At 43.6% G+C, this 23,772-nt stretch overlaps 1 protein-coding gene and 1 long non-coding RNA gene across 4 annotated transcripts in view; one reads left to right on the top strand and one right to left on the bottom strand.

The window, feature by feature from the left end:
• The window catches only part of COLEC11 (collectin subfamily member 11), a 45,008-nt gene extending 30,184 nt beyond the window's left edge, over positions 1–14,824 (bottom strand). Inside the window, exons 1-2 of one of the 2 annotated variants that reach the window (XM_006112058.5) lie at positions 12,254–14,824; positions 196–351 (exon numbers count right to left, since the gene is read on the bottom strand). In XM_006112058.5, coding sequence (XP_006112120.1) covers positions 196–325 — 130 coding nt within the window. In that variant the 5' untranslated portion in view covers positions 326–351; positions 12,254–14,824. The remainder of the gene's footprint in view (positions 1–195; positions 352–12,253) is intronic. The other variant, XM_006112057.5, reaches the window with a different exon arrangement.
• Positions 1–23,772, top strand: part of LOC142827782 (uncharacterized) — a 70,776-nt gene that overhangs the window by 44,706 nt on the left and 2,298 nt on the right. The window contains exons 3-4 of one of the 2 annotated variants that reach the window (XR_012902536.2): positions 16,851–16,926; positions 22,600–22,687. This is a non-coding gene — a long non-coding RNA (uncharacterized LOC142827782). The remainder of the gene's footprint in view (positions 1–16,850; positions 16,927–22,599; positions 22,688–23,772) is intronic. The other variant, XR_012902537.2, reaches the window with a different exon arrangement.

Consider the following 23,772-nt stretch of genomic DNA (forward strand, 5'->3'; position numbering starts at 1 on the left):
ACAAATCATGTTACAAGCTGTGTTTGGCCATGTTTAGAAAATGTTTACAAATCCTACTAGGGAAAGGGTTATTGTAAGGCACCTTGTAAAGAGGCTAGTCCCTGGTAAAAACTGCCTAAGTCTAGTCATTGATTCACATAAGCCTGTAAGAAAAAAGAATTGTTATTTGGGCAGAGGGACAGACTCAAACATTACCTTTGAGGCCTGGAACAAGAATCTGAACAGAGCAGGAGTCTTCTGCAATATGTTGAGGATATCCAGATCTTAACAGTGACAGGAAGGCAAGGCTAATTAGAGTCACCAGAAAAAACAGATCTCTCTTCATAATGAGTGCTTGCTGGTCACTGACTCCTAAACAAAAGAATGAATAAACAGTCATGGGAATTCCAAAGGCTTCTAATAGTTTCTGAGAACACACAGTGTGGGACCACAAGTGGAGTCTGTTTGTACATATTATAGCCTAAACAGCATGAAAAGAATGGGTACAGGTTGTATGCCTAATGTTGTACAGTACGACAGTGCTTCATTCAGCAGTTCCTCTTAAGACTACACTGGTTAAGATAAAATTCAGAAGGCAAATTATGTAAAAAAAAGGACAGGATTCTGAGTAAAATTCCCCTCACTTAATAAACAAGGGTATGTCTACACTATCCCGCTAGTTCGAACTAGCGGGGTAATGTAGGCATACCGCACTTGCAAATGAAGCCCGGGATTTGAATTTCCTGGGCTTCATTTGCATAAGCGGGGAGCCGCCATTTTTAAAACCCCGCTGGTTCGAACCCCGTGCAGCGCGGCTACACGGAGCACGAACTAGGTAGTTCAAACTAGGCTTCCTAGTTCGATCTACCTAGTTCGTGCCCCGTGTAGCCGCGCTGCGCGGGGTTTTAAAAATGGCAGCTCCCCACTTATGCAAATGAAGCCCGGGAAATTCAAATCCCGGGCTTCATTTGCAAGTGCGGTATGCCTACATTACCCTCCTAGTTCGAACTAGGAGGGTAGTGTAGACATACCCCAAATGAATAAAAAGGCCACTGATAGGTAAGATTTATTTTCTATATCTGTCAATAGAAAAGATGTCCTGTAAAGGTGAGGTTACCATGTATATTGAATGAGAGAAAGTAACAGGGATTTACATGGAAAAATACAAATATCTAAGTTGACATCTCCGGGTAGGAGAATGTAAAAATTTTTACCTTGCAGAGATCGGAGAGCTGCCACTGGTACTTTATAGTATATGACGCAAGAGGGCTTACATAGAAATAAATGTTCAATTGCATCATGCAGTGAAAATATACCAGTAACAAATCCAGAAGGTCCTCGCTATCTGAGCAAGCTGAATAACCATTTTGGAAAGAGACTTAAGACTAGTCTGCACTTGAAATGCTACTGATGCAGCTGTGCCAGTGTAGCGCATCTGGTGAAGACACCTCATGCCATTGAGGCTTCGTCTAGACTATGGGGTTTTTCTGCGATACCGGAAGTATCCTGGAAAAACTCTGCCAAGTCAGGGAACGTGTCTGCTCTTCCACTTTTTTTTTTTTTTGGGGCAGAAGAGCAGTTGCACTCTTTCGGAAGCCCTGTCTTCCTCCTTCCACGAGGAAGAAGGGCTCCTCTGAAGGAGGAGGTTTTTCCAAAATTTGCCCAGTGTGGACGGGCCAAATTTCGGAAAAGACTCTTTTGACAAAACTATCGGAAAAAAAAACGCGAATTGTGGAGCACAATTTGCTTACCTTTTTTAGATAAAACATTGCAGTCTAGACGTAGAGAGAACTTTCCCATCGGCAAAATAAAATCATCTCCTCAAGAGGTGGGAGCTATGAGAATGGGAGAAGCTCTCCCACCAAGATTGTGCTGTCCGCACCCACAGTTAGCTCAGTATAACTTATATAGCTCAAGATAGTGGCTTATTCACACCATTGAGTGACATAAGTAATAGCAACATAAGTTGTACAAGTTGAAGCTCCTGATCTGGCACCCTTGGGACATGACTGCCCCACACCAGGGAATTCCTCAGACTACGGGAGAACAATGAGGGCTCCTTTGCCAGCTCCTAGGCTGCCTGTGAGGCTCTGCTCTACCAGAAGCAGAAGGGCCAGTATTGATGGAGCAGGGATGGGGAAGGTGCTCTGGGAAAGAGGCAGGACAGCAAGTGCACCCCTGAAGCCAGGGGTAGGCACTGGGAATGCAGCCGGGGAAACAATGGGACCGCACTCCTGGTCCTCTCCTTCCCTCCCTGAGCATGAATGCCTCAAAAATCAGCTATTTTCAACACTCCAGAAGCTGTGGGAGGGTGGGGGAGGAATTGCTGCGCATGGGGCCCCTGACTTTTCCCCATGAATGCTCCAGCCCAGGAGCACCCACAGATGCTGGATCACAGATGTTGACAGGTGAGAGAAGTCTAGATTATAGAGGTTCAACCTGTAGTGTGTACAAGCTTTTAGTTCATTGAAATCACAACCTCTTACAAATCTATCTGTAAAATGGGCTTAATATTGTTATGCTGCAAGGGAGACCTTTTGAAAAAAGAAACCGCCCAGAAATAGAATTTTACTGAATAGGTCACCAAAAGTTGATCTTCAAGAAGTCTGCAAAAAAGCCTCTTTTTGGGAATGAAAATAACTCCTGATTTCTTCCTTTCACTAGCACTCTGTAGTAATACGAGTAGGAGAAAATGAAAACAGGATTAAAGCTTCAAGATATGGAGAAGATGTAAGTCACCCATATAGGTTCATTGTAGCCTCAGCACACCTATGTGCAGGTTTATGGCTAGACTTAACAGATATCAGGCTATCATGGAAGTAGCTCAAGGATCTGTAATGGGACATGAAGTCTTCCACTCCACACTATCAATTTAAATCAAGCCTAGTGTGGTTGCAATTGAAACTCCCTGCCATTTGATTGTGGTGTTCAGTAGTTCAATCCAGATACAGATGCAATCCACATTACAAACCCCACCATCAGAACTGGCACATTTTCTGGGAATCTCCACAGCAAGGTATATACTGAATGAACACACAAGCTGAATTACCTTCACAATGTTAATGGCTAAAACGTGACCCTGGCTGTACTTCCACACAAAGGAATAGCGGCACAAAAGAGTCCCCTTATTTCTCCTCATAGGCTATCCCATATCCTGGGAGATGAACAGTCAAGGAGCACTTAAGGAAAACAAAAACCAATGAAGAGAAACTAAATCAGTGATGGGCAGCCGAGGCTAGTGAGTGGGCCACATTAGTGGCCCTCCATCTCAGTGGGCCATGAGATTGTCATAAACAAGACAGTATCCCAAGACAGGGTAGTTTTGCTCACTGCATTTGCACTTCTAGAATTTGTGGGACGTGCAGACTGAATTGTACCAGCACTCTGATTGTTCTCACAGTCCCATCAGCATGCATCTGCTTTATGTGCATGTCACTTCAGTAATACTGGTAGGAAAAAACTGGTAGGATGGAAACCAGCGGAATCTGGCAACTTTGTGTGTGAGCAACATTAAGCAAAATGTCTTGCGGGCCACACACAAAATCCTGATAGATCACATGCAACCTACTGAGACCAGCGCTATAATAATAAATAAAGATATACCATCTCATAGAACTTGAAGGGACCTTGAGAGGTCATCAAGTCCAGTCCCCTGCCCTCATAGCAGGACCAAGTACCATCCTTGACAGATTTGCCCTAGATCCCTAAATAGCCCCCTCAAGGATTGAACTCACAACCCCCAATGCTCAAACCACTGAGCTATCCCTGTTAAACATATCCATAAATGTTTTGATGTGGGAAAAGGGTAATTAGTGATGTCAAAGTCAGCAGATATACAAAATTTTTTAATATTGTGCAACACAAAGCTGACTGAAGAGTTACAAAAGTATCTGTCAAAACTGGGTGAGTGGGCAACAAAATGGCAGATGAAATTCATAGAGTAATAGGACTGGAAAGGACCTCACATGGCCTCCTAGACCAAGCCCCTGCTTGGTGTTGCCGGTAAGCTAGGCACTTGTGTAGCCTCTCAACATAGATTCAAGTGCTGTGCAGATGACCAACAGAGCACTCATAGCTAGATTTTTGTTTCTGCTGAGGGTGCACATCCACATGCCTCAGTACACACAAAAAAATATTCCACGCATAGATAGAAAAAATCCACACATTGATGAAAGAGTTTAGACTGTTGATGTGCAAGATAATACACACTGTAAAACATAATCCCAGTTATACGTACAGGTTGCTAAGGCAGGCTTCCTACTAGGGATGTTAAGTACCCATTAATTAGCTAATGGAGCAGTCAATGGAATTTCCATTGACTACTCGATTAATCGATAAGGGGGGAGTGCTCGTTATCCCCGCTGCAGCTCCTGCTGCAGCTCTGCAGTTTACATGTATTAGGAGCTGGGCAAGCAAGCAGTCTGGCTCCTACTACATTTAAACTGCAGAGCCACAAAGGAGTTAGCTCCTGGGGGTGGTGCAAGATGGGATCCAGCAGTCCCAGCTCATGCCGGCTCCGTTACCACTGGGGTTCTGCATTTTAAATGTAGTAAGAGCTATCTGGCCATCTGGCTCTTACTACATTTAAAGGGCAGAGCCACAGCATTCTGGGACCTGATGCAAGGTGGGGACTGCTGAGTCCTATGCCAGGTCCCCCTCTGTGCCTCTGCCTTCCCTGCCCCCCCTCCGATGGTGCTAGGGGAGGAACCAGCTTTTAAGCACTGGTTCCTGCTCCTCCCTCCCTTGCTGCATCTGCTTATTGGGTAGTCAACTACTCAACTAACCACTTACATCCCTACATCCTACCTGTTCTGGCACCCCAGAAGTGGCCAGCAGTAGGTCTAGTTCCTAGGTGGCGGCCATAGGGTTCCGTGCACTGCCCTGCCCATAAGCACCAGCTCCGCGCTCCCATTGGCTAGTTTCCAGTCTGTGTTTGAGAGCACTACACAGATCCACTTGTGCACTCTGCCTAGGACTCAGGCCTGCTACTGGCTGCTTCTGGGGCACAGCATAGTCTGAGGTGCCAGAACAGGTGGGAGACCAGCCTTAGAACCCCCACTGCTCTGCTGAGTGAGAGTAGCTGGAGGTCCATGCCCAACCTGGCACTCCAATCCCCTACCCTGAACTTCCTCCTATACCCAAACCCCTCATTCCCAGCCCTGTCCTAGAGCCTACACTTTAGTCAAAAGATATAACAATGCTGGGTCATGGGCATCAACAATTTTCTTTAACTGGGTTGTGAGGAAAACAAAAAAATTTTGAAAACCCCTGAGAAAACCTTGAAAACCCCTGCAGAGAAAGTAAGTACTATTTACACCTGCACATTATTCAAGAATTAGGGGGTTACCCAATGAAATTACAAGGACGCATGTATAAAACAAACATAAGGATGTTTCTCTTCACACAATCCGTGGAGCACATTACCAGGGATGTTGTGAAGGTCAAAACTATAACTGGGTTCCAAAAAGAACTGGACAAATTCATGAAGATGGATCCGTCAGTGGCTATTAGCCCTATGCTCTGGGTGTCTCTAATCCTCTGACTCCCAGAAGGTAGGACTGGACAATAGGAGCTAGATCACTCAAGAATTGCCTCGTTCTGTTCATTCCCTCTGAGGCATCTGGCAACAATCACTGTCCAAAGAAATGTTATTGGGTCAGATGGACACGTGGTCTGACCCAGTTTGGATATTTGCATGTTCCATAACCACTTTTTACATGTTTGAAGATAGTTATATTTTTCCTCAGCCTTCTCTTCTCTAGGCTCAACATGCCCAGTTCTTTCAATCTTTCTTCAGTGGTTAGGTTTCCTAAGCTTCTTATTTTAATAATTTCAAAAATAACCCCATCCTCTCCCTCACCAAAAAAGGGGAGGCAGTAATTAGAAAAACTTTTTATATTGTGGAATAAAGTGACTGGCTGGAGCAACAAGGGAAGAGAAGAGCTAGGACTGAACCATCAAGGAAGCAAACTCATCTTTGTAAGAACTTTTGTGTCCTTTGAAACTATCCCAACCACTGAGAACATTTCTACTAAGTTAAGCTTCCAAACAGCAGATCATCAGTTAACCATCAGAGAACCACAGGGGCTGAGAGACCTTGATTAGGAGAACTGTTTGCAAAAATATTGCTCAACTGATCAGAGGTCAGATTAAGGCAAGGCTCCAGAGGCACTTCATATTCCATATCCTTGGTGACTGGAGTGAACTCCTGAGCATATGGACACAAAAAGATTGTGATCTATTACTATATATTTTTGAAGTCAAGGGATGATATCGGCATCTAAGTTTCATTAGGTCCTTCCTGAGTGTGAGAGAAGACTTGGAAGTGACACCTGTGTATAAGTGAGGCACTGATATCTACCTCATTCTGCAGATAGCCTAAGAAATGTGAAATGCCCTCATGTTTTATTGGTGATGAAAACTGTTGCTCTTTAGGGGACTCCATTGTCATCACCCTTGAAGTGGGCATCTGGTGGAGCAAAGAGTGAGGCCTGCTTTCATCTCATTATGGAGTCAAATGGCACTCCCATTCATAGTGCCCTTACCGTTGACTGATAACTAAGTTTTCCTGCCCCTGAAATATATGATGTCCACATGAAATGGGGGAGCGATAGTTCAGAATGAAGGACAGAAACCCCAACCAAATAAAAATGGTGATAGACACCTGATCCAGCATATCAGACGACTTATGTCTACATAACCCCAAAGAGGGATAAGGTCACAGCATAGGAATAGGGCCACAGTTTGGGCTAGTCTTTAGGGAATTCATGTAAAAATGGGCTGGTTGTTCCAGAATGTCTTAACATTGGCTTTAGAATGGACACTAATGAGCCTGCTCAACAAGAGTCATAGAACTAAGTGTCTTAGAATAAAATCTAGGCAGACTGGAGCTACTGCCTGAAGAATAAAGCAGCGTATTCTTGAATTTAGGTTTTGCTTTACAGTGAATATGCTCTGCTCTTCAAGACCTGAAAAAACTTGCAGAAACATGAACATATTTGCCACTGTAGTCCTAGCTGCTGGATTGTTGATTCAGTTCTCCAAAGCATGTATAGCCATTTTGATTTTGAAACTAGAGTTGAACCCAACGTGGCAAGTCCAAATACAAGATCTGAATTTAAATTTCCCCAGAATTTGGAGGTATTTCAGAAATAGGGATTTGGGCTGGTGCGCTCTGCAGAGATGAGGAACAAACACAAAGTTTAGATTCAGCTCCAAAGTATAACATATTCAGATCCAGCATTCTGATTCCCATCTGTCTCTAACTTTAATTATTTTTAAAAGAGGAATAAAAGCAACTACTGTTAATGTATTAAAAGAGATTTTACAATGTAACTGTTTAAAGGATGATGGGTAGATCATTTTCATACACTGTTATGCTTGGAAATTAAATGTAAAAAGGTTTGCATGATGGGCTGCAAAGAACGAACTAGAGAAATGAAAAAAATATCTAAATATCAATGCTACAGATTTCTGTAAAAGAGAATATAACTATTGGTTTTAACCCACTCTAAACTCTACAACATACAAAGCAGAGGAAAGGTTGTGTTATATTTTTGACAAACTTTTGACTCTGCTGAAGATGATAAGGCATGCCAAATCAGTGGATACTTTTGAAATATTGGCCATAAATTGGCATAAAGGTTATTTCTTCATCATGTAGCTAGATCAGAATAGAGCTGTGTAAAAAAACTGGTACTTTCCAGGTATTGAAAAATCATGAGTAAAGCTGTAAAGAATGATTAAAAAAACCTAATATTTTAAGCCAATTTATTTTAGGTTGTCATGGATGTCAGAGCCTTTAGAGTGAATGAGGGTCATATATGCAAGCATCTGTACAATCCCAAAAAATATAAACTTATACTTTAAACAAATATGAAAATGGAGAGAATCTCCAGGAGTCAGGGCTTGTAAAAATACTACCAAATATTTCAGTTATCACAATTGCCAAGAGTCGGCAACCCTTCTCTACAGCTGCAATGGCTTAAACTGCATGGCAAATAAGGACATGAATCAACTACTCAAATCCTCCACAAATGGCTGCACAGAAAAACATAACCCACGGCTGGTAGCAGCTTCCTCCTTTTTCTATTTAGCAAGTTCTAGCTCATGTTACTGTGCTCAAGGGCAGTAATTTGGCACCTCAAGAGAGATGTTCCAGCAGGTAATCCACTCCTAAATTATTTAAGGCTTTACAGGTTAAAACCAACACCTTCAGCTCTCCTCTGCCCATTTTCAATATCTGCACTGGTTTTCCTTTCAGCCTGCAATTTCTACCACATACCTAACACTTTGTTGTACACATTTTATGAAGCATATCTGATCTGTGGTTTGGTCTAGGTGACAATTTTAATGACAAGGGTCAAACCAGAGAGAGAGAGAGAGATGCTGTCACTTGGTGATTAGGGCACCCACACACAAGTGTGGGACCTAAGTGTGCAGGTGGTGCTGCAGCACCCCCAGGCTTGCACCTAGGGCGATCACTGCCTCCACATGCACTGGGTTTTTGGCTGTTCCCCCCATGCCAAGGACCTGGTTAGACTGCCCCCCCACCATGCACTGGCAGGGTGGCAGAACCCCTGGTGCAGAGGGCAGCAGCCAAGAACCTAGCACCCAGAAGCCTGGCTATTGGCCCTTTGTACTACAGCTTTGCTCTAGGCTGCAGGACCCCCACTTTTTAAAATATTCCCATGCCACTGGCCACACATGAGAGATAGAAGACCTTGGGTCCTATCCCATTTTCAATCTCGCCTGTTATTTATCCACAATGGAATGGTTTCATCAGGAAAGAATGAAGGACCCCTCACATCAGAATAGTCTATAGTCCAACAATGGTTAAAGCACTTATGCAACCCCTTGTTCAAATCCTCCCTACTGTGAAAGATGGGGAAATTGAACCTGGATCTCCCACATCCCAGCTGAGTATTCTAACTGCTAGGCTAAAAGTTGCAGAGGTGAGGACCGCTCCTTTCTTCTCCTGTTTCATGTGGAGAGCCCAACAAGAGGTGCATAAGCCACTGAAGTCAGGAGACACATTCCCATTCATGTAACACTAAGAAAAACAAGGAGTCTCTGCAGTCTGGACTGAGATGCTTCTCTCAAAGAGGAGCAGGGCTTAGCACATTCAGTCCTCTGAACATCTCGCACACCTAGCAGGCTGGCTTTTGGAGATGGCATTCATAGGCATCTACCCTCCCGCTTCCCCATGTGCTATATAGGAACCCTAGGGGTACATCTAGACTAAGCCTTATTTTCTTAAGATATGCAGGAATTTGCATATCTTCTTCTGATCACTTTTTCAAAAGCTGGTCTTTCGGAAGTGAAAGTAGGCTGGCTGCGGTTTTTTTGGAAAAAAATCCTTTCAAAAAATCGTGTGAACAGTTTTTAGGAAGAGCGGGTTTTTTTTTTTTAAGGTTTTTTTTCCCCAAAAAAACCCCACACATACAGACTACTTTCACTTTCGAAAGATCTGCTTTCAAAAAAGTGATTGGAAGATATGCAAATTCCTGAAGAATTTGCATATCCTCTTTCGAAAATAGAATGTAATCTAGACGCGCCCTAGGTGGCCAACTCAAGCTTTGTGCACCACGGTATTGTTCCTATAATTTTCGAGGCTCTGATGTTCAGCATTGCTACTCTGAAGTCTCTTTTGGATAGTACCCTTCATGACATTTTGAAAAGCTCCATTGGGAATTAGGTTCCTACGTGCTTTTGAAAATCCCATTATCTAACTGCCTCTTTAGAAGCCTAAATACCTTTAAAAAAAATCTGTCCCTCAGTACCCTCACCTACCCAATGTAAAATGCGGATCACACCTTCACAATCACTCTGAAGTAGGAAAGTAACTACATTAAAGCTGCTGGGATGCTCAACACTATTGGTACTTAAGTACTTTAATTAGTTAGGAGGGAATCCATGATTACCATTGGGACTGGATACTGTATAAGAGCAAACCTGGATTTCTAAACACAGGTGAAGTTTTCAACTGCTAACATTATAGGGGCTGGCTAACTACTAGAGTTGGGCTAATTTCCTGGGTTATTTGGGAGCTGGTAATGGGTAGGCTGAGTTGTGGAGTAGAACAAGGCAGTTTACACACACAGCCAATTGACAAAAATGGGGGGAGAGAGAATGTGGAAGATTTCCATAGGAAGGGTTGAGTTTTTAGTAAAATTAAACATTTTTGACTACAATCAACAGATGTAATGCCTCCAGATAGCTGTAGTATGCGCCTCATATCCTCATTCTCTTCTATGGGCCAAGATCACCAATTAGACTACATCTTCCATAATTCACAGGTATCCATCCAGAAAAGGTGATGTAGTATGGCAGATGTAGTACAGCTAGGGATTCCAGCTCAGAGAATAACAGGGATTTGCAGCAAATTACAACTCCCATTTTTAGCCAAAAATGTTATGGCTGAAAAATATTCTGATAAAAATCCACTAATAATTTTCCACAGAAAAGACACTTCATGGAAGTGTCAAACTCCCAATTTTCTCTAAAAAATATAAACTGAAATTCTTGAGCAATCCTACTATACAGTAAAAATGAAGTTTTCAGACTACGTGAATTGACACAGATTTCAGAATGGTAGCCTTACAACAAGTTATAGGACTCTGCTTCCACAATGCAGTTCTCTATTGGTCATCAGGCAAAGTCACAGGATAAGTTATGAATCTGGATTATGACTTGCATATTTAGAAGTGTCAGCAAAACAGAACACACTCATTTACGTGATTCTATCTGGGCATATGTTCACATTTAGAGTGAATTATCTTAAAACAATTATTCTTAAAGGGACACAATGTAAAAAACCCATACCAAACAAAAGCCACCTACTTATTGTCAGAAAGATTTTCTTTAATCTATTATTTGCATTACAGAAAGTGTGTAGAGATCCTAACCAACAACATCAGCACTGTTTTCTGTCACACACAGCAAAAGTCAGTCTCTTCCCCAGAAGTTTACAAACATTCTCAGGTTACTATAAACTAAAACATTATCAAAAAAAATATTCACAACCAACTACAGGATCAGAGGCACAGTATCTTTTTGCCTGATATGCTTCAATTCTAATCAGATGGATTACATAGCTATTAGATAAAAATGCAATACCTTTGTGTATGTTGATCAATGTTTTACAGGTAGTTTTAATAAATGATACCACAGAATGATGGGAATTAGATTAATAAAAATGGCATCAGTGGTCTTTTCTTTATGTCAATGATTGGTTCACATTCTCCAGTATCTTTGCTGCTTTAAATGACCATGCTTGTAAAGCATGAAATATCTAACATCAAAACACTCAAAAAAATTACTGTTATCTTTCAACTATATTTTCAGAGTAACTTGTGACTAGTAATTAATTATAATAATTTAATCTGAAGGGTTTAATTTCTTTGTATGGAGAAGTGAAAAATGAAGTGGTGAAGAACTCATCTAATTAGAAACTCAATTTTGTAAGAAACTTTTCCCCTCCCAAATCTCTCAGCCAATATCCACATCCATAAACTGCATACATATAAACCTTTAATTTTTATAAAATTTCCCTTTATCCAACGTACCATTAATCCCAGTCCTAATTACCTTTGACCCCATCCCTACTAAGTTATCCATTTATTGGTGTATTCTGTCATTACTGGATAGTCTACAAGCTACTTCAGTATGACACCAATGCATCATGTCTTCTATTCCTTGCTTTGGGACTACATTATAAAAACTCATCTTTCATAATAGATGAAGACAGCCTCGTGTCCCAGAACAAAAACTGAGAAACGTGTTTAGCATTTTCAGTCTTAAATACTGACATGGATTATGTCAGGAAGAACCACAGCCAATTCTCTCTTGCCACTTTAGAACATACGGGATTTAATTGCCGAACAGACAAAAACACGTTCTGATTAAATAACTTCATAGCCACTGGTTTTGATGTTAGTAAACACATTCCAAACAATTTCAGTTGTTTAGAACACTTAAAAAAAACCCACTTTATTTTAATTCACTATCTTTTGCTCAGAAGTACTTTTGACACTAACCAATCATAAGTTAAAAAGGGACTTGTCAGCTAAATCACACAGGCTTTTTGCAAGCTCTGAGGCTCATGTTATGTCTCAGATAACAGCACATCAAACTTTGTTTCTTCCCTTCCCCTAACCTACACCAGTTGTCAATAACACTTTGAATGTTGCCACTCACATGACAGGTCTATCATAGATCCAGACTTTCCTACTTACATGTTTCTAATCAGTAAAACCACAAAAGTCTCTCCTACCTTATGATTGCTGAGAAAATGGGGACTGCAGAGCACACGCTGCCTGCAGGAAAACTGCATAAATGACCCTCATGCTGCTGTTTACAGAAATCTGACAGTTTTTAATTTGAAAAGATGTTGTCTTTTGCTTTTCGACAGTTCAACAAATCAGACAGAACAGTTGCAAGTGTTATCTGTAAACAACTTCCTGTTTGAAATAGATCAGCTGTCCTGCGGGACAATAATTAGGAGAGAAGTGTGGGAAAACTGAAGAGGTCTGTGATGTAAGCTACTTATTTTGGGAATGTACTTTTTTGGGAATGCACTCTCACTATCCCCTCCCCTTCACTAGCAGAGAACCCCTTGTAACCATTTAGATCCAGACAACTATACACACACACACTCCCAAAGCAACTGCATTGCTTTAATTTCAGCTGTAAGTATTTAGAAGATGGTGTATCAAGGGTGTCTACCAAATTCCAATGTATGTAATTAATACATTCTTTGCTCTTTGAACATTGACATATTTTACTCCAGAAGTAAATAATATTTTAGCCAAAATAAAGGAAAATAGGGTAGGCAGACACTCCACACACTGAACAATAATGTAAACACACAGTTCTCTGCATGGTTGGTCTCTTCAAAACCTTTCTGTTCTCTTTATCCATTAACAAAGGGAAGCTCCATGCCTGTAGAGGGTGTAGAAGAGACATTCAGAAATTCCACACCACCACTATGGGATTGATCTATATTATTTCTGTTCACTCTTTTTAAACAGTTGTCACACTTGAACTCTTCAATATATACAGGCACTTGAGTGACAAAATAATTCATACATTTTTTAAGCATTATATTTTTTCCCTCCTTCATGATCCTAAAAGAACAGCTAAAGAGTCACTTGGTCAATGGGAATCATTGTAGCTGGCTCTCCTATCCTCTGTGCACGTAGCACAGGAGGGCCGAATAAATCCACGGCATTCTGATTGATCTTGGCCCTGGTTGGACTGATGACCGAGGCAGGCATAAAAGGTGACTTGGACATTTTTGCCTCACTTCCCATTACCCCAGCACAAGCTGTATCAAGCTACAGATGGCACCATTAAAAAAGCCCATAGGGAGCCACTTGGATATGCAAAGATAGGTTCACTGAAAAATCTACTCCCCACTTTGTTACCACAGCTGACAACTGTGGCCCACATTAAACTAACTAGTCTCTGAAAAAGGGCTCGCACATTTGTTGGAAACTTGCAAAGTAAGGCTTCTTGCAGAAATTCCAATAGTATAGCTAGAGTTAAAATTCTTAACAGCTGTAGATCTTTTCAGTTTAATCTGTTGGCCATTTTGTTTCCACTTTAGGTTAGAACCTGGCAAATAACCCACCATTTTATTTTTCAGTAATAATTACAGAGATTAAAACTTGGCTATATGATAAATTATGTCAGTGCAAAAGCTCAAAGACAGAGGACTAATGTAAGTGTAGAAAAGCTACAGTGTCAAGTTAAAGGTCCAATCCTATGTCCCTTTATTTACATAAGAAGTGCCACAGACTTCAGTGACAATTGGCGACATTTTGCTATAATGGCTGAAGTCTGTGTGGTGCTGATGGATGGAAGGCTAAGGAAATGCTGTTTCACAAAAAATGCAACAAAATTCAATCCAAGTTTATAAAGATTATGTTACAATAGCAATGTAGCATTACATATATATTTTAAAATTTCTGTATATAATCAAATTTGAGGGACAAGTAATATGGGGAAAGCAAAAAATTTTGAAGGAAATTAACAGCAAAGGAAAGAAACATTTAGGAATTTGGAAGTAAATAAGCGTATAGACATATTTAAAAAGAGAAGCAACTATGTATACATCTAGTATAAACACACTAGAAGACTTACCTGGTGTTACCCAGGTCCTTCAGGAGAAGGCCTTGAGGATTTGGAGGAACAGAGGAGGCTGGAGCCACCAGGGGCCTTTATTTTTATCACCAAGGGTATGAAAGGCCGGAGGGCTACTTATTTGTTAAGAAGGCAGAGCCCCAGCCTTGTTGGCCACTATCTTTGTGGTGCAGTTGCCCCCCCAGTGGCTACTCTCAGTATCACATCCCTCCTCTGTGCCCCTCCCTTTGCATGATATAGAACACAATCCCATTCCTGGTACTTCCTGTTTTCTTGGCACAGCCAAACCCTGACCTTGCTTTAAGTTAGGAAAAGAGGAAGCTGCAACAAAATTTGGCAATCCTAGCTTTTACCACTTATGAGTTCTTGAACAAAGACTCACAGACAGACAGATACACATTTCTAAATTATACAGACATAACTAAAGAGAGCACAAAGTGGAAATACTAGGCACTGTTATGAGAATGCATTCTTGAGTCTTCTCCCCAGGAAAAAAAGGCTAGATCTAGACGAGGTTTATTGGCCAAAAAATGCTAATGAAGGACTAGTTTGCATTAGTCGTGATCTCATTTGAATATTGTCTGCCAATCCGTTTTTGTGGTGGGGTTTTTGTGCAAAAACAAGCAGTGTGGATGTTTTCTTTTTGAGCAAAAAGCCCTTTTTTTCACAAGATCCTTATGCCCCAAAAAAGGAGGTTTACCGATCTTGTAGAAAAGGGGGTTTTTGCACAAAAAGAAAACATTCACACTGCTTGTTTTTGTGCAAAAACCCCAACGCAAAAATGGATTGGTAGAAAATATGCAAATGAGATTGTGACTCATGCAAATGAGTCCCTCGTTAGCATATTTTTTTTCCAAGAAAACCTGTAGTGTAGACATAGCCAAAGTGAAAGAGAAACCACTAATAACTTTGGTTCATGTAAAGAGAAAGTATTTTTCTCTTCATCGGAGGGGTGAAGGCAAATTTCCTAGAAGGGACAAAAAATTATCAAAACCACTTAAAGAATGCTCTAACTAAGTTGCCACTGGGAGTTCACCCTGCACATAAGCTAAAGGATTGGCCCTTAAAGTCACTTTCTAAGTTCAATTAAAAAAAAGACAGTGGTGATCTTTAGTCAGGGGAAAAAGCTCCCATTGAGTCAATGGAGTGCAGTAGCTGACTATAGGGAGAAAGCTCTGCCTAAGGAAAGAAACCCATCAACCACCTGAAATTATTTCAAATAATAAATCAAATGGGGTTAACCATGACAGCCATGGTGAGAATGTGTCAAATACAATTTCAGTACTTCAGTGAGTACCAAATGCTCCATTTATGGGGTACTCAGAACCCTATAAAGGAGCAAGGCATAGAGGCCACAACTCTGTGGCTCTGCCATCCTATGCAAACTGTAGCCTGTGCAGAATCTCTGCCTTTGTGAACAGCCCAAAAGACAATGTACTTTCTCATCCTCACCCTGTGGCAGTGCAAGTGTATGCCACGCCTTATTTGAGCCAGTATCTAAACTCGGGCAGTTAAATATCAAGTAAATGAATAGTTGATTAACCTCATGAATTTTTATCAGTTACTTGACTATTCTATAGTCCCCAGCGGTGGGGCCAGCAGCCGTACACTCTGGCCCCACTCCTTAGGAGCCCCCTGACACTCCACACTGCTGCCTCGCTATCAGAGGCAGCAGCATGGGATGCTAGGCAGGAGCTGGCCCATGAGGGGAGCCAGTTCAAAGACCAGCTCCCCCTTGCAGACTGGCTGCCTGTTGCCCCACACTGTTGCCTCTGATACAGAGGCAGCAGTGCAGGGTGACAGCAGCCCCTATCTGAGCTCCCAAACCTGGTGCGAGCTGGAACTGAGCTGGGCTGCCTTTCCACCATGCTCCTGATACACTTCAAATGCAGAGCCACAGCAGGGGTAGGTCCCAGACCCGGCACAAGCCCAGGCTGTTGACTATCCTGCTAAAGAATCTACTGGGGGAAAATACATGTAGTTTTACAGCATTAACCGATAAGCTTTTGCATATCGGTAAATTGACTATACTATTACATCTCTAATCAAAACGTTCTCTGGCCCTGCAAGAAACAGGTAGGCACTGTAACAGTAGACCAGAATGGCAACAGTAATAGTAGATGGAGGGCTATTCAGGGCCAAGGAAAAAAATCTGGGGATAACTAGTAATAACTATCACTTTTGTAGGCCCCACCTCTGAGGATTTTTGAACATTGTATAAGCATTAATACACCCCAGTGGGATAGGTGGTGGTATCCTAATTTTACAACAGGAAACCAACAGATAAAGTTGACCTATGTTAGTATTCCCCACCCTTACATTAACCTTTTCCTCCATGATTGGTAGTAACAGCCAGAGAGTTTTAAGGCCAGATTTAAAAAGGTATTTAGATACCTAAATTTGGAGCTAGAAAGATATTTAATCAGCAATTTCAGCTGCCAAAATACCTTTATAAATCTCACCCTTAAAGGTGTGCCTACACAGCAGCTGGCTGGGTGCTTCCTGGTACAAGTATGGCCTATTGGAGAGCAATAGATTTTAATGGGGGGGAGGGGCATTTCAAGAATTTGGACACTGGTCAAGGGCCACACACTTCTATGGGTATGTCCACCCGGCTATTGTGTTCTTTTGACAGAAAGTTGAAAGAATAGAGGGGTTTTTCCCACAGCAGTAAACCTCTTTCTACGAGGAAGAAGCCTTTTTCTGAAAAAACTTTTTTTTCCCAGAAAAAGCCATGTATGGACACCGAAGAACAGGGCTCGACAAATGCACTCGCCTGTGGCAAGTAGATTTTTCCAGCTGGTGAGTGCAGGGGCAGACTGGCCCGGTGGGCCGTTGTGACGGGCTGGCCAAAGCCTGCACTACAGGCGGTGCGGCCCCTTCCGAGCCGCCGGCGGGTGGAGGAGCACAGTGCCGCTAGGAAGGGGGACGTGTGGCGATTCTTCCCACCGGGCTGCCTGTGGGCAGCTCTGGCACGAGGAGGCGGGGGTGAGGGGGGGACGCCAGGACGCTGGCCCTGCTGATTTTAAAGAGCTGCGACAGCTCGGCCCTGGCCACGTGTCCCTGGGAGCTGGCTGCGGCACGCGGCACACAGCCAGGGCCCACCCCGCTGGCTCCAGTCCAGCCACAGCCCCAGCCCCACTTTGTCTCCGTGCCGCCCGTTCCCCCCGCCTCCCCTGCAGGCCGCTCTTCCTCTTCCTTGCGACCCTTTGGCTCTATGCCGCCCTTACACCTTGCACCCTGATCACCGCCCCCCCAGCTCTGTGCTGCCCATTCCCTGCACTGCCCCTAGACCCCAATCCCGTTCCCCGCGCCTCCACCGCACGCTGCTACCCCCGATCCCTGCATCCCTCTGGCTCTGTGCCTCCCATTCCCCGCGCCACCCCCGTACTCCCCCACTGTACCCTGCACCCCTCTGGCTCTGTGCTGTCTGGGCACTCTACTCCCCCTGTGGATCGGGATTAAAGAGTGCTTGCCCATAGGGAGGGGCTGGACAGGGCAGGGAAAACGCTGCTGTGACCCAGCAGCAAGTGAAAGGGGGAGTTCACTTGAAGCGCCTTTGCCTTTACGGAAAAAAACGAATGAAAATGCTATTTATAGGGCTAAAATGCCAGGACAAAAAAGAAAAAAAAAAAACATTGCAAAATGCAAACGTGTGTAAAAGACAACAACAAAGGGGGGGGGGCAAAAAATGTTTTGCTTGGGGCAGCAAACAATCTAGAGCTGGCCCCTGGGGAAGGGAAGGGGCTGGGCTGGGCTGTGGGGAGGGGAAGGGAAAAATATGGGGAAGGGGCTTGTGCTGAGGGGAGGAAGTCAGGAGAAGAATAAGAAGAAGAAAGGGGAAGGTACCAAGGGACAGGGGTGCAGGAGAGACAAATGCCAGGGGGCCAAGTGCAGACAATGAGGAAAAGGGCAGGAGGGGAGGTGTCAGTGGGAAGGGGGTCAGGGTGTTGCTGGGAGAGGAGAGGGTAAGGGCACTGGGGGCTACAGGGAAGGGGGAGATGCTGGGAGAAGGCTTAAAAGAAGGGGTGGGCATGAGAAAGACAGGGATGGAGCAAGGCATCTGTGAGGGCACAGGGGCATGAGAGGAATGGGGGCAGAGAGTGGTGAGAGGGTGGGTATCAGGGAAAAAGAAAACAAAGGGGGCAGGGGCAGTGAGGGAAGATGCAGGTGCCAAGGGATTCTGGGGGTGAAGCAGAAGGTCAGACACCTGCAGGGAAGGGACCAGCACCAGAGGAGAGAGGCAGGGCAGGTGTGTAGAGGGAGGTTTTAGGAGAGGGGATGAGGAGGGGTAGCTCACATGATCAGAGTGGGGCTACTGGAGGAGTGGGCACAGGGTGGAGAGAAGGGCTGGCGGAGGGGGGCAGGTCTCAGGAAGGCTGAGGGCAGTGAGAAGGGCAGGAGTCAGGATAACAGAGGGTGAGGGGTTGGGGGGCAGCAGGCACCAGGGGAGCTGATGGAGCAAGGGGGAGACATGGCAGCAGAGAAAAAAAGTAGAAGTTTATAAGATATTTATTAATAACCTGGATGATATTAATAACTTATTAGTAATTACTGTTCTTATTCTTATTAGGAATTTATGCCATTAAAAAAACTTTTTGTGGGGGAGGATGGCGTGTCCCTTTTTTTCTGGCGAGTAGGGTTTTCCATAATTTGTCGACCCCTGCCGAAGAGTGTGTTTTTTCAAAAGAAGAGGCCTCCAGGAAAAAGCACAGGTGCTGTGGTGGCCACTCCATCGACAGTAATCACAATGGAAATGCAAGATAGTGTCAAATCAAGGTGGTCACTATCTTTCGAAAAAGCAGATCACTTTTTTGTTGCACTTTTGCTGTTTTTCCCGGAAGATCTGAGGGTCTGGGTTGGGTGCAGAAGGGAGTTGTGACCTGGGAAGGAGACTGGGGTGGAGTCTGGGAAGGGGTATGGATGCAGAGGGTTTGTTTTACATGGAATAGGAGGTGCAGGGGAGAAGGGAGGGGCTGAGGCAGGCTATGGCCAGGAGGCACTTACGGGGGTGGCTCCTTGCCTTCCAATTCCCCACACACCACTCAAATGAGCTGCAGAGGCCACGTGCTACTCCAAATGCTAAGAGCCTGGGAGGTCAGTTTCCAGCCAATGGGGGCTGCAAGACCGTGCTAGGGCAAGGGCAGCGCATGAAGCCTCTTCCACCCTCCCTTGGGGCTCACAAAAACACAGCCATCACAGCAGCTTCTTAGAGCAATGTGTTGGGGTGGGGTAGACAGGAAACCTGACAGCAGCTTGGATTCAGCCTAGGAGCTATATTTTGCCAGTCCCTGGTATCGACACATTATTTTCAGGACTCAAGCAGACTTAACTGAAAACAGCAGTACGCAGGCTCCTAGTCGAGGGAGATGCGATGGGTGCAAATGCATCCTTCCATAGTCCTCCCAAGCAGACCTGCTCCAGCCAGCCAGGGAAAGACTAAGGCCTATTACTGGGGGAGGAGGGGAAAAAAAAACCCAGCCTTCCCCCAGCTGGCTAGAGCATATATATGGGGAGAGAAGACTGAGCAGTGCACAGCTCCTGCCTTCCCCTAGCCAGCCAGAGCACTGTTACTTAAGGGACCATGGAGGGGGGAGGTTCACACACTTGTGGTCCACATTTACAAAAAAGACTCCCGCCTCCCCCAGAATTCCTGCATATGGGCCTGGTATGGCCAGTGGCAGTTCAGCCTAGTCATGCAGGTTCAGTCCCAGAGACACCAAGTGAATGCTCAGGTTAGCCCAAGTCATCATCACCCCATTGCCATTTTTATCACGCTATCTCAAGTGACATTAACACATGAACCTGTGCTGGGAAGTACTGACTTAGCTGTTCCTGCAATGGTATACCCACAGCCTCTTCCTGGTTGCTCTGAAGAGCAAACAAAGCTGAGGCAGACATGGGCAATGCAATGCCTGCTGAAGATTATGCCCATCCAAAGTTGAGACTGCTTGCCAACTAAGCACTAAATTTATCATTTAACTAGAGCAACTTATTGCAAAGCCCAAGAATTAACCACTGCAATCTTTTATGGATTGTAATGGGGCAGCATGGATCAGTATACTGTGAGGAAGGAAATCACAAGAGTCCACAAACCCAAACTATGGCTTGAAGAAGCCTTTAGGCTCAATTTTGCGTAGGGAACCGGCTACCAGAAATGAGTGTCAGTTTCTTCCTTGGTCCCCTCTTAGGCTATGTTTAGACTGCTGCTTTTTGTTGAAAAAAAGGTACACAAATTGCGCTCTGCAATTTGCATACCTTTTTCCAATTGTTTTCTGGAAAGAGGCTTTTCCAAAATTTGGCCTATCTACAGTGGCCCAATTTTTGATTAAAAAAACCTCTTTTGGAAGAGCCCCTCTTTGTGAAACAAGGAAGACAGGGCTTCCGAAAGTGCATCTGCTCTTCTGACATTTTTGAGAGAAGAGCAAACGCATTCTCTAGGCACAGCAGAGTTTTTAAAACTCCATAGTCTAGACATAATGACACTGTCCCAGAGTAAGGCTAAGTCAGTGTTTCTCAACCAGTGGTAGAAGTACCCTTAGGGAAGAAGTGGGGGGGAGGAGGGGACAGGGAGAAAGAGGTTACATCAACAACTGAAATTTGGAGAAAAAACTGAATTTGTTTTAAGTTTTACAGCGCTTTATTATTTTTGTACTTTTTACACCCAAAAATTTGTATCACCCGCCTAGCTACGATTAAGTTGTTTAAACAAATGTGTTGCAATAGTAGAAAAAAAAAGTGTCTGAAAATTATAGGTAAGGGGTACTTTTTTTTTTTTTTAAATAAAGGTTGAGAAACACTGGTGTGAATTACTACAGCACTTTTCAGGTTACTGCTTCATCCCAGCTCTCCAATTGTAGTAATCATTGCAACAGAGGGGCAAGGGAAAACACCGTAGAGCTACAGCTCTACCTACTTGCTCAGAATGAGAACCACTTGCACGGACCCAACAGGTGCAAGTGACTCAGTGTGGTCAGGAGGGGGGTACAGTCCTTGTTTTCTGCTCCAATATGTTGCTGCTAAGGATAGGGATGTAAGCGAGTAGTTGAGTTGATGGCTCCCTTCCCCCTCCTTGCTCTGTCTGCATCAGAGGCTGCAAGGGCAGGTGGGGGGAGGAGGGGAAGAGAACTGAACAGGGAATGGTGCTCAGGGGAGGCAGCTTACAAGCCCATTCTCCAGCACCACCTCCATGGTGCCACCTGACTCCTCCTTCCCCCCCACCAGCCATTGCCTCTAATAGAGGCAGCGGCAGGTGAGGTGGAGGAGATGCTGCTGCAGCTGGTCCAGGCAGGGGCTGGACTGCATTTTAAAAGTACTAAGAGCTGCCCGTTTCTTACTACATCTAAAACGCAGAGCTGCAGTGGGCCTAGTGCAAGCTGGAACAGAGTGCCTCCCTTTATTGACTCATCATGTAATTGATACAAATTGTATTGACTACATGATTAGTCGATTACCCACATCTAACATCCTTAGCTAAGGACAACCTAGTCCACTGCAATTCAATTGGAGTAGGTTTGTGCCAGTTTTTAAAGCCTATATAATCAGTTTATAAACCGTTTGGCAAGTTCTAATAAAGCAAGATTCTGCCTAATGCAAGCCTCCTAAAACAGAGAGAAGATGGTCCATTAGTTAGGGTACTAGCCTAGAATTTAGTAAAAGCAAGGACTAAATGTAGGCCTCCCATGTGTCCTTAAGCAAGTCCTTTAAACACAGAAAGCAGATTAAAACAGTGGTAATAGTTCCCTATCTCACAAGGGTACATGAGGATAAGCAGTTTCTGAGACTGTCAGTTTCTAAGGAGCAACTATGATGCTGTCAGATTCACCTGCATGGTCTCATTCTCCCACTCCACCTTAATGAAGAGGCTGGCTACCAGCTGATATTACAAAGGGTCAAAACCAGCAATTTTATTATGATCCACAGGATATCTTTCTAGCTGGCCTGACAGCACACCTTCTTCCCAATTATCAATCACATTAGACAAAGGTCTTACAAAGTCTAGAGCAACATTTTTCAAAGTGGCCCGTGAAGCCACTTTGAAAAACATGCTAACTGGCTGTGCTGGTATGTTTACTTACAAGCACCGCAACCCTGCAGCTTTCTGCAGCTCCTCTCAGCTGCAAACAGCAAACCAGCACCAATGGGAGCCGTGAGGTTCTGTGGCCATGAGGCTAGTAAGTAAACAAACTGACGAGATGAGTTACCATGTTTCTCAAAGTGGCTTATAGACCACTTTGAGAAACACTGCCCTAGAGAAATATTTTCAAACTGAGGTGCCCCCTTTGGAAATTTAAGACATAGTCTGTAGACCCCCAGGAGTCCATGGATCAAAGGTTGAAAACTGTTAAGGGTAACATGGAAAAAAGGTTGAAAACCATTAATTTAGAGATGCAGTAAAGAACCAGAAGAGATGCCACTTTTAATCCTTGTAGCTAGGTCTCAGAACCAATTTCAACTTGCTTGTTTCATTGGCAGCCTTGAAGATGTAGAAGCTAGGTTATGCTAACAGGAAGACATGCTTGGTGGACCCAACCTACAAAGTCCTTCTCGTGCACAGCTTCAGGTAATGAACAGATTGCTGGGACAGGTAATGAACAGACTACTAGAACAGTGTGAAAATAGGAACAAGAGAAAAAAAGGTGGCAGAAAAAAAATCAGAAAACAGCAGAATGGACTGAAGAAAGTATCTATTTGCAACCACTCCATAGGTAAGGAGCAGGAATCCCAATAACATGCATCTCTTAGGGAGGGCCAATTGCCCCTAGGTTTTAAACACCAAAGCTCTTAAACTACTTGCCTCCCTTCTGTTAATTTCTCCTTCTAATGCAATGTCAATTCCAACAAGAAGCCAGTTGTAAAACTCATTTGCAGAATTGGAAATCAGATATTGCACTGGTAAAGTGTGATGCTTTACTCCAGATGAAGGAAGACATTTAACTGTTTAAAGTAGTGTTATTACTAAAATCTTGCTTTCAGCAACTTCACTGGCCAGTCATCACGCCACAAGAAGGCAGTCACATATTGGGCTCTTCACCCTAGACTTTGGACTTGCTTGTAGACTCTTACAAGTCACCCATTTCAGAGGCACTACATCTGTCTTTCAGAAGTGTTGGTAATGTCTCAAGCTGTTGAAACAAACAGTGTAGGCTTCACCATACCACTAGAAACCAATCCCACTGACAAACCTCCTGTCATCTAGCACAGACGTCCAGCTCTGAAGCCACTAGAAACAAGTATGTTTACCTATTTTGGTATCCTACAGACTTGCAAGAGCAGAGCTAGACGCTTTTCATTGTAGTCTGCTGTAAGTGGCAGGATAACTGCTAATGGGAAAACAAGACAGCTTAATCTGCAAGGAAGGACACTGCTCATTCTTTAGCCTTGTGACCTTTGAACTACGTGTTTAGGAGTGTTCCATGAACAAATGAGTTATTTACCTCCATTCCATATAAGGCTATCATAGCTAAAGCCAGAGTATTTACCATCCAAGTTAGTGTTTCCACCAACCTGGGAATTGTAGGTTTCCATTCTAGCAGAGTGTCTTCAACAAGTGCAAAACTCAGGAGTTTAAAGTTTCTGTACACAACTCTGCCAGACCTCTTCATCTTCACAAAAGGAAATTTTATTCAGGTCTGATTTAGTTTACTT

The sequence above is a fragment of the Pelodiscus sinensis genome, chromosome 3, assembly GCF_052426305.1.
Source record: "Pelodiscus sinensis isolate ZL-2025 chromosome 3, ASM5242630v1, whole genome shotgun sequence".
NCBI classification, from domain to species: domain Eukaryota; kingdom Metazoa; phylum Chordata; order Testudines; family Trionychidae; genus Pelodiscus; species Pelodiscus sinensis.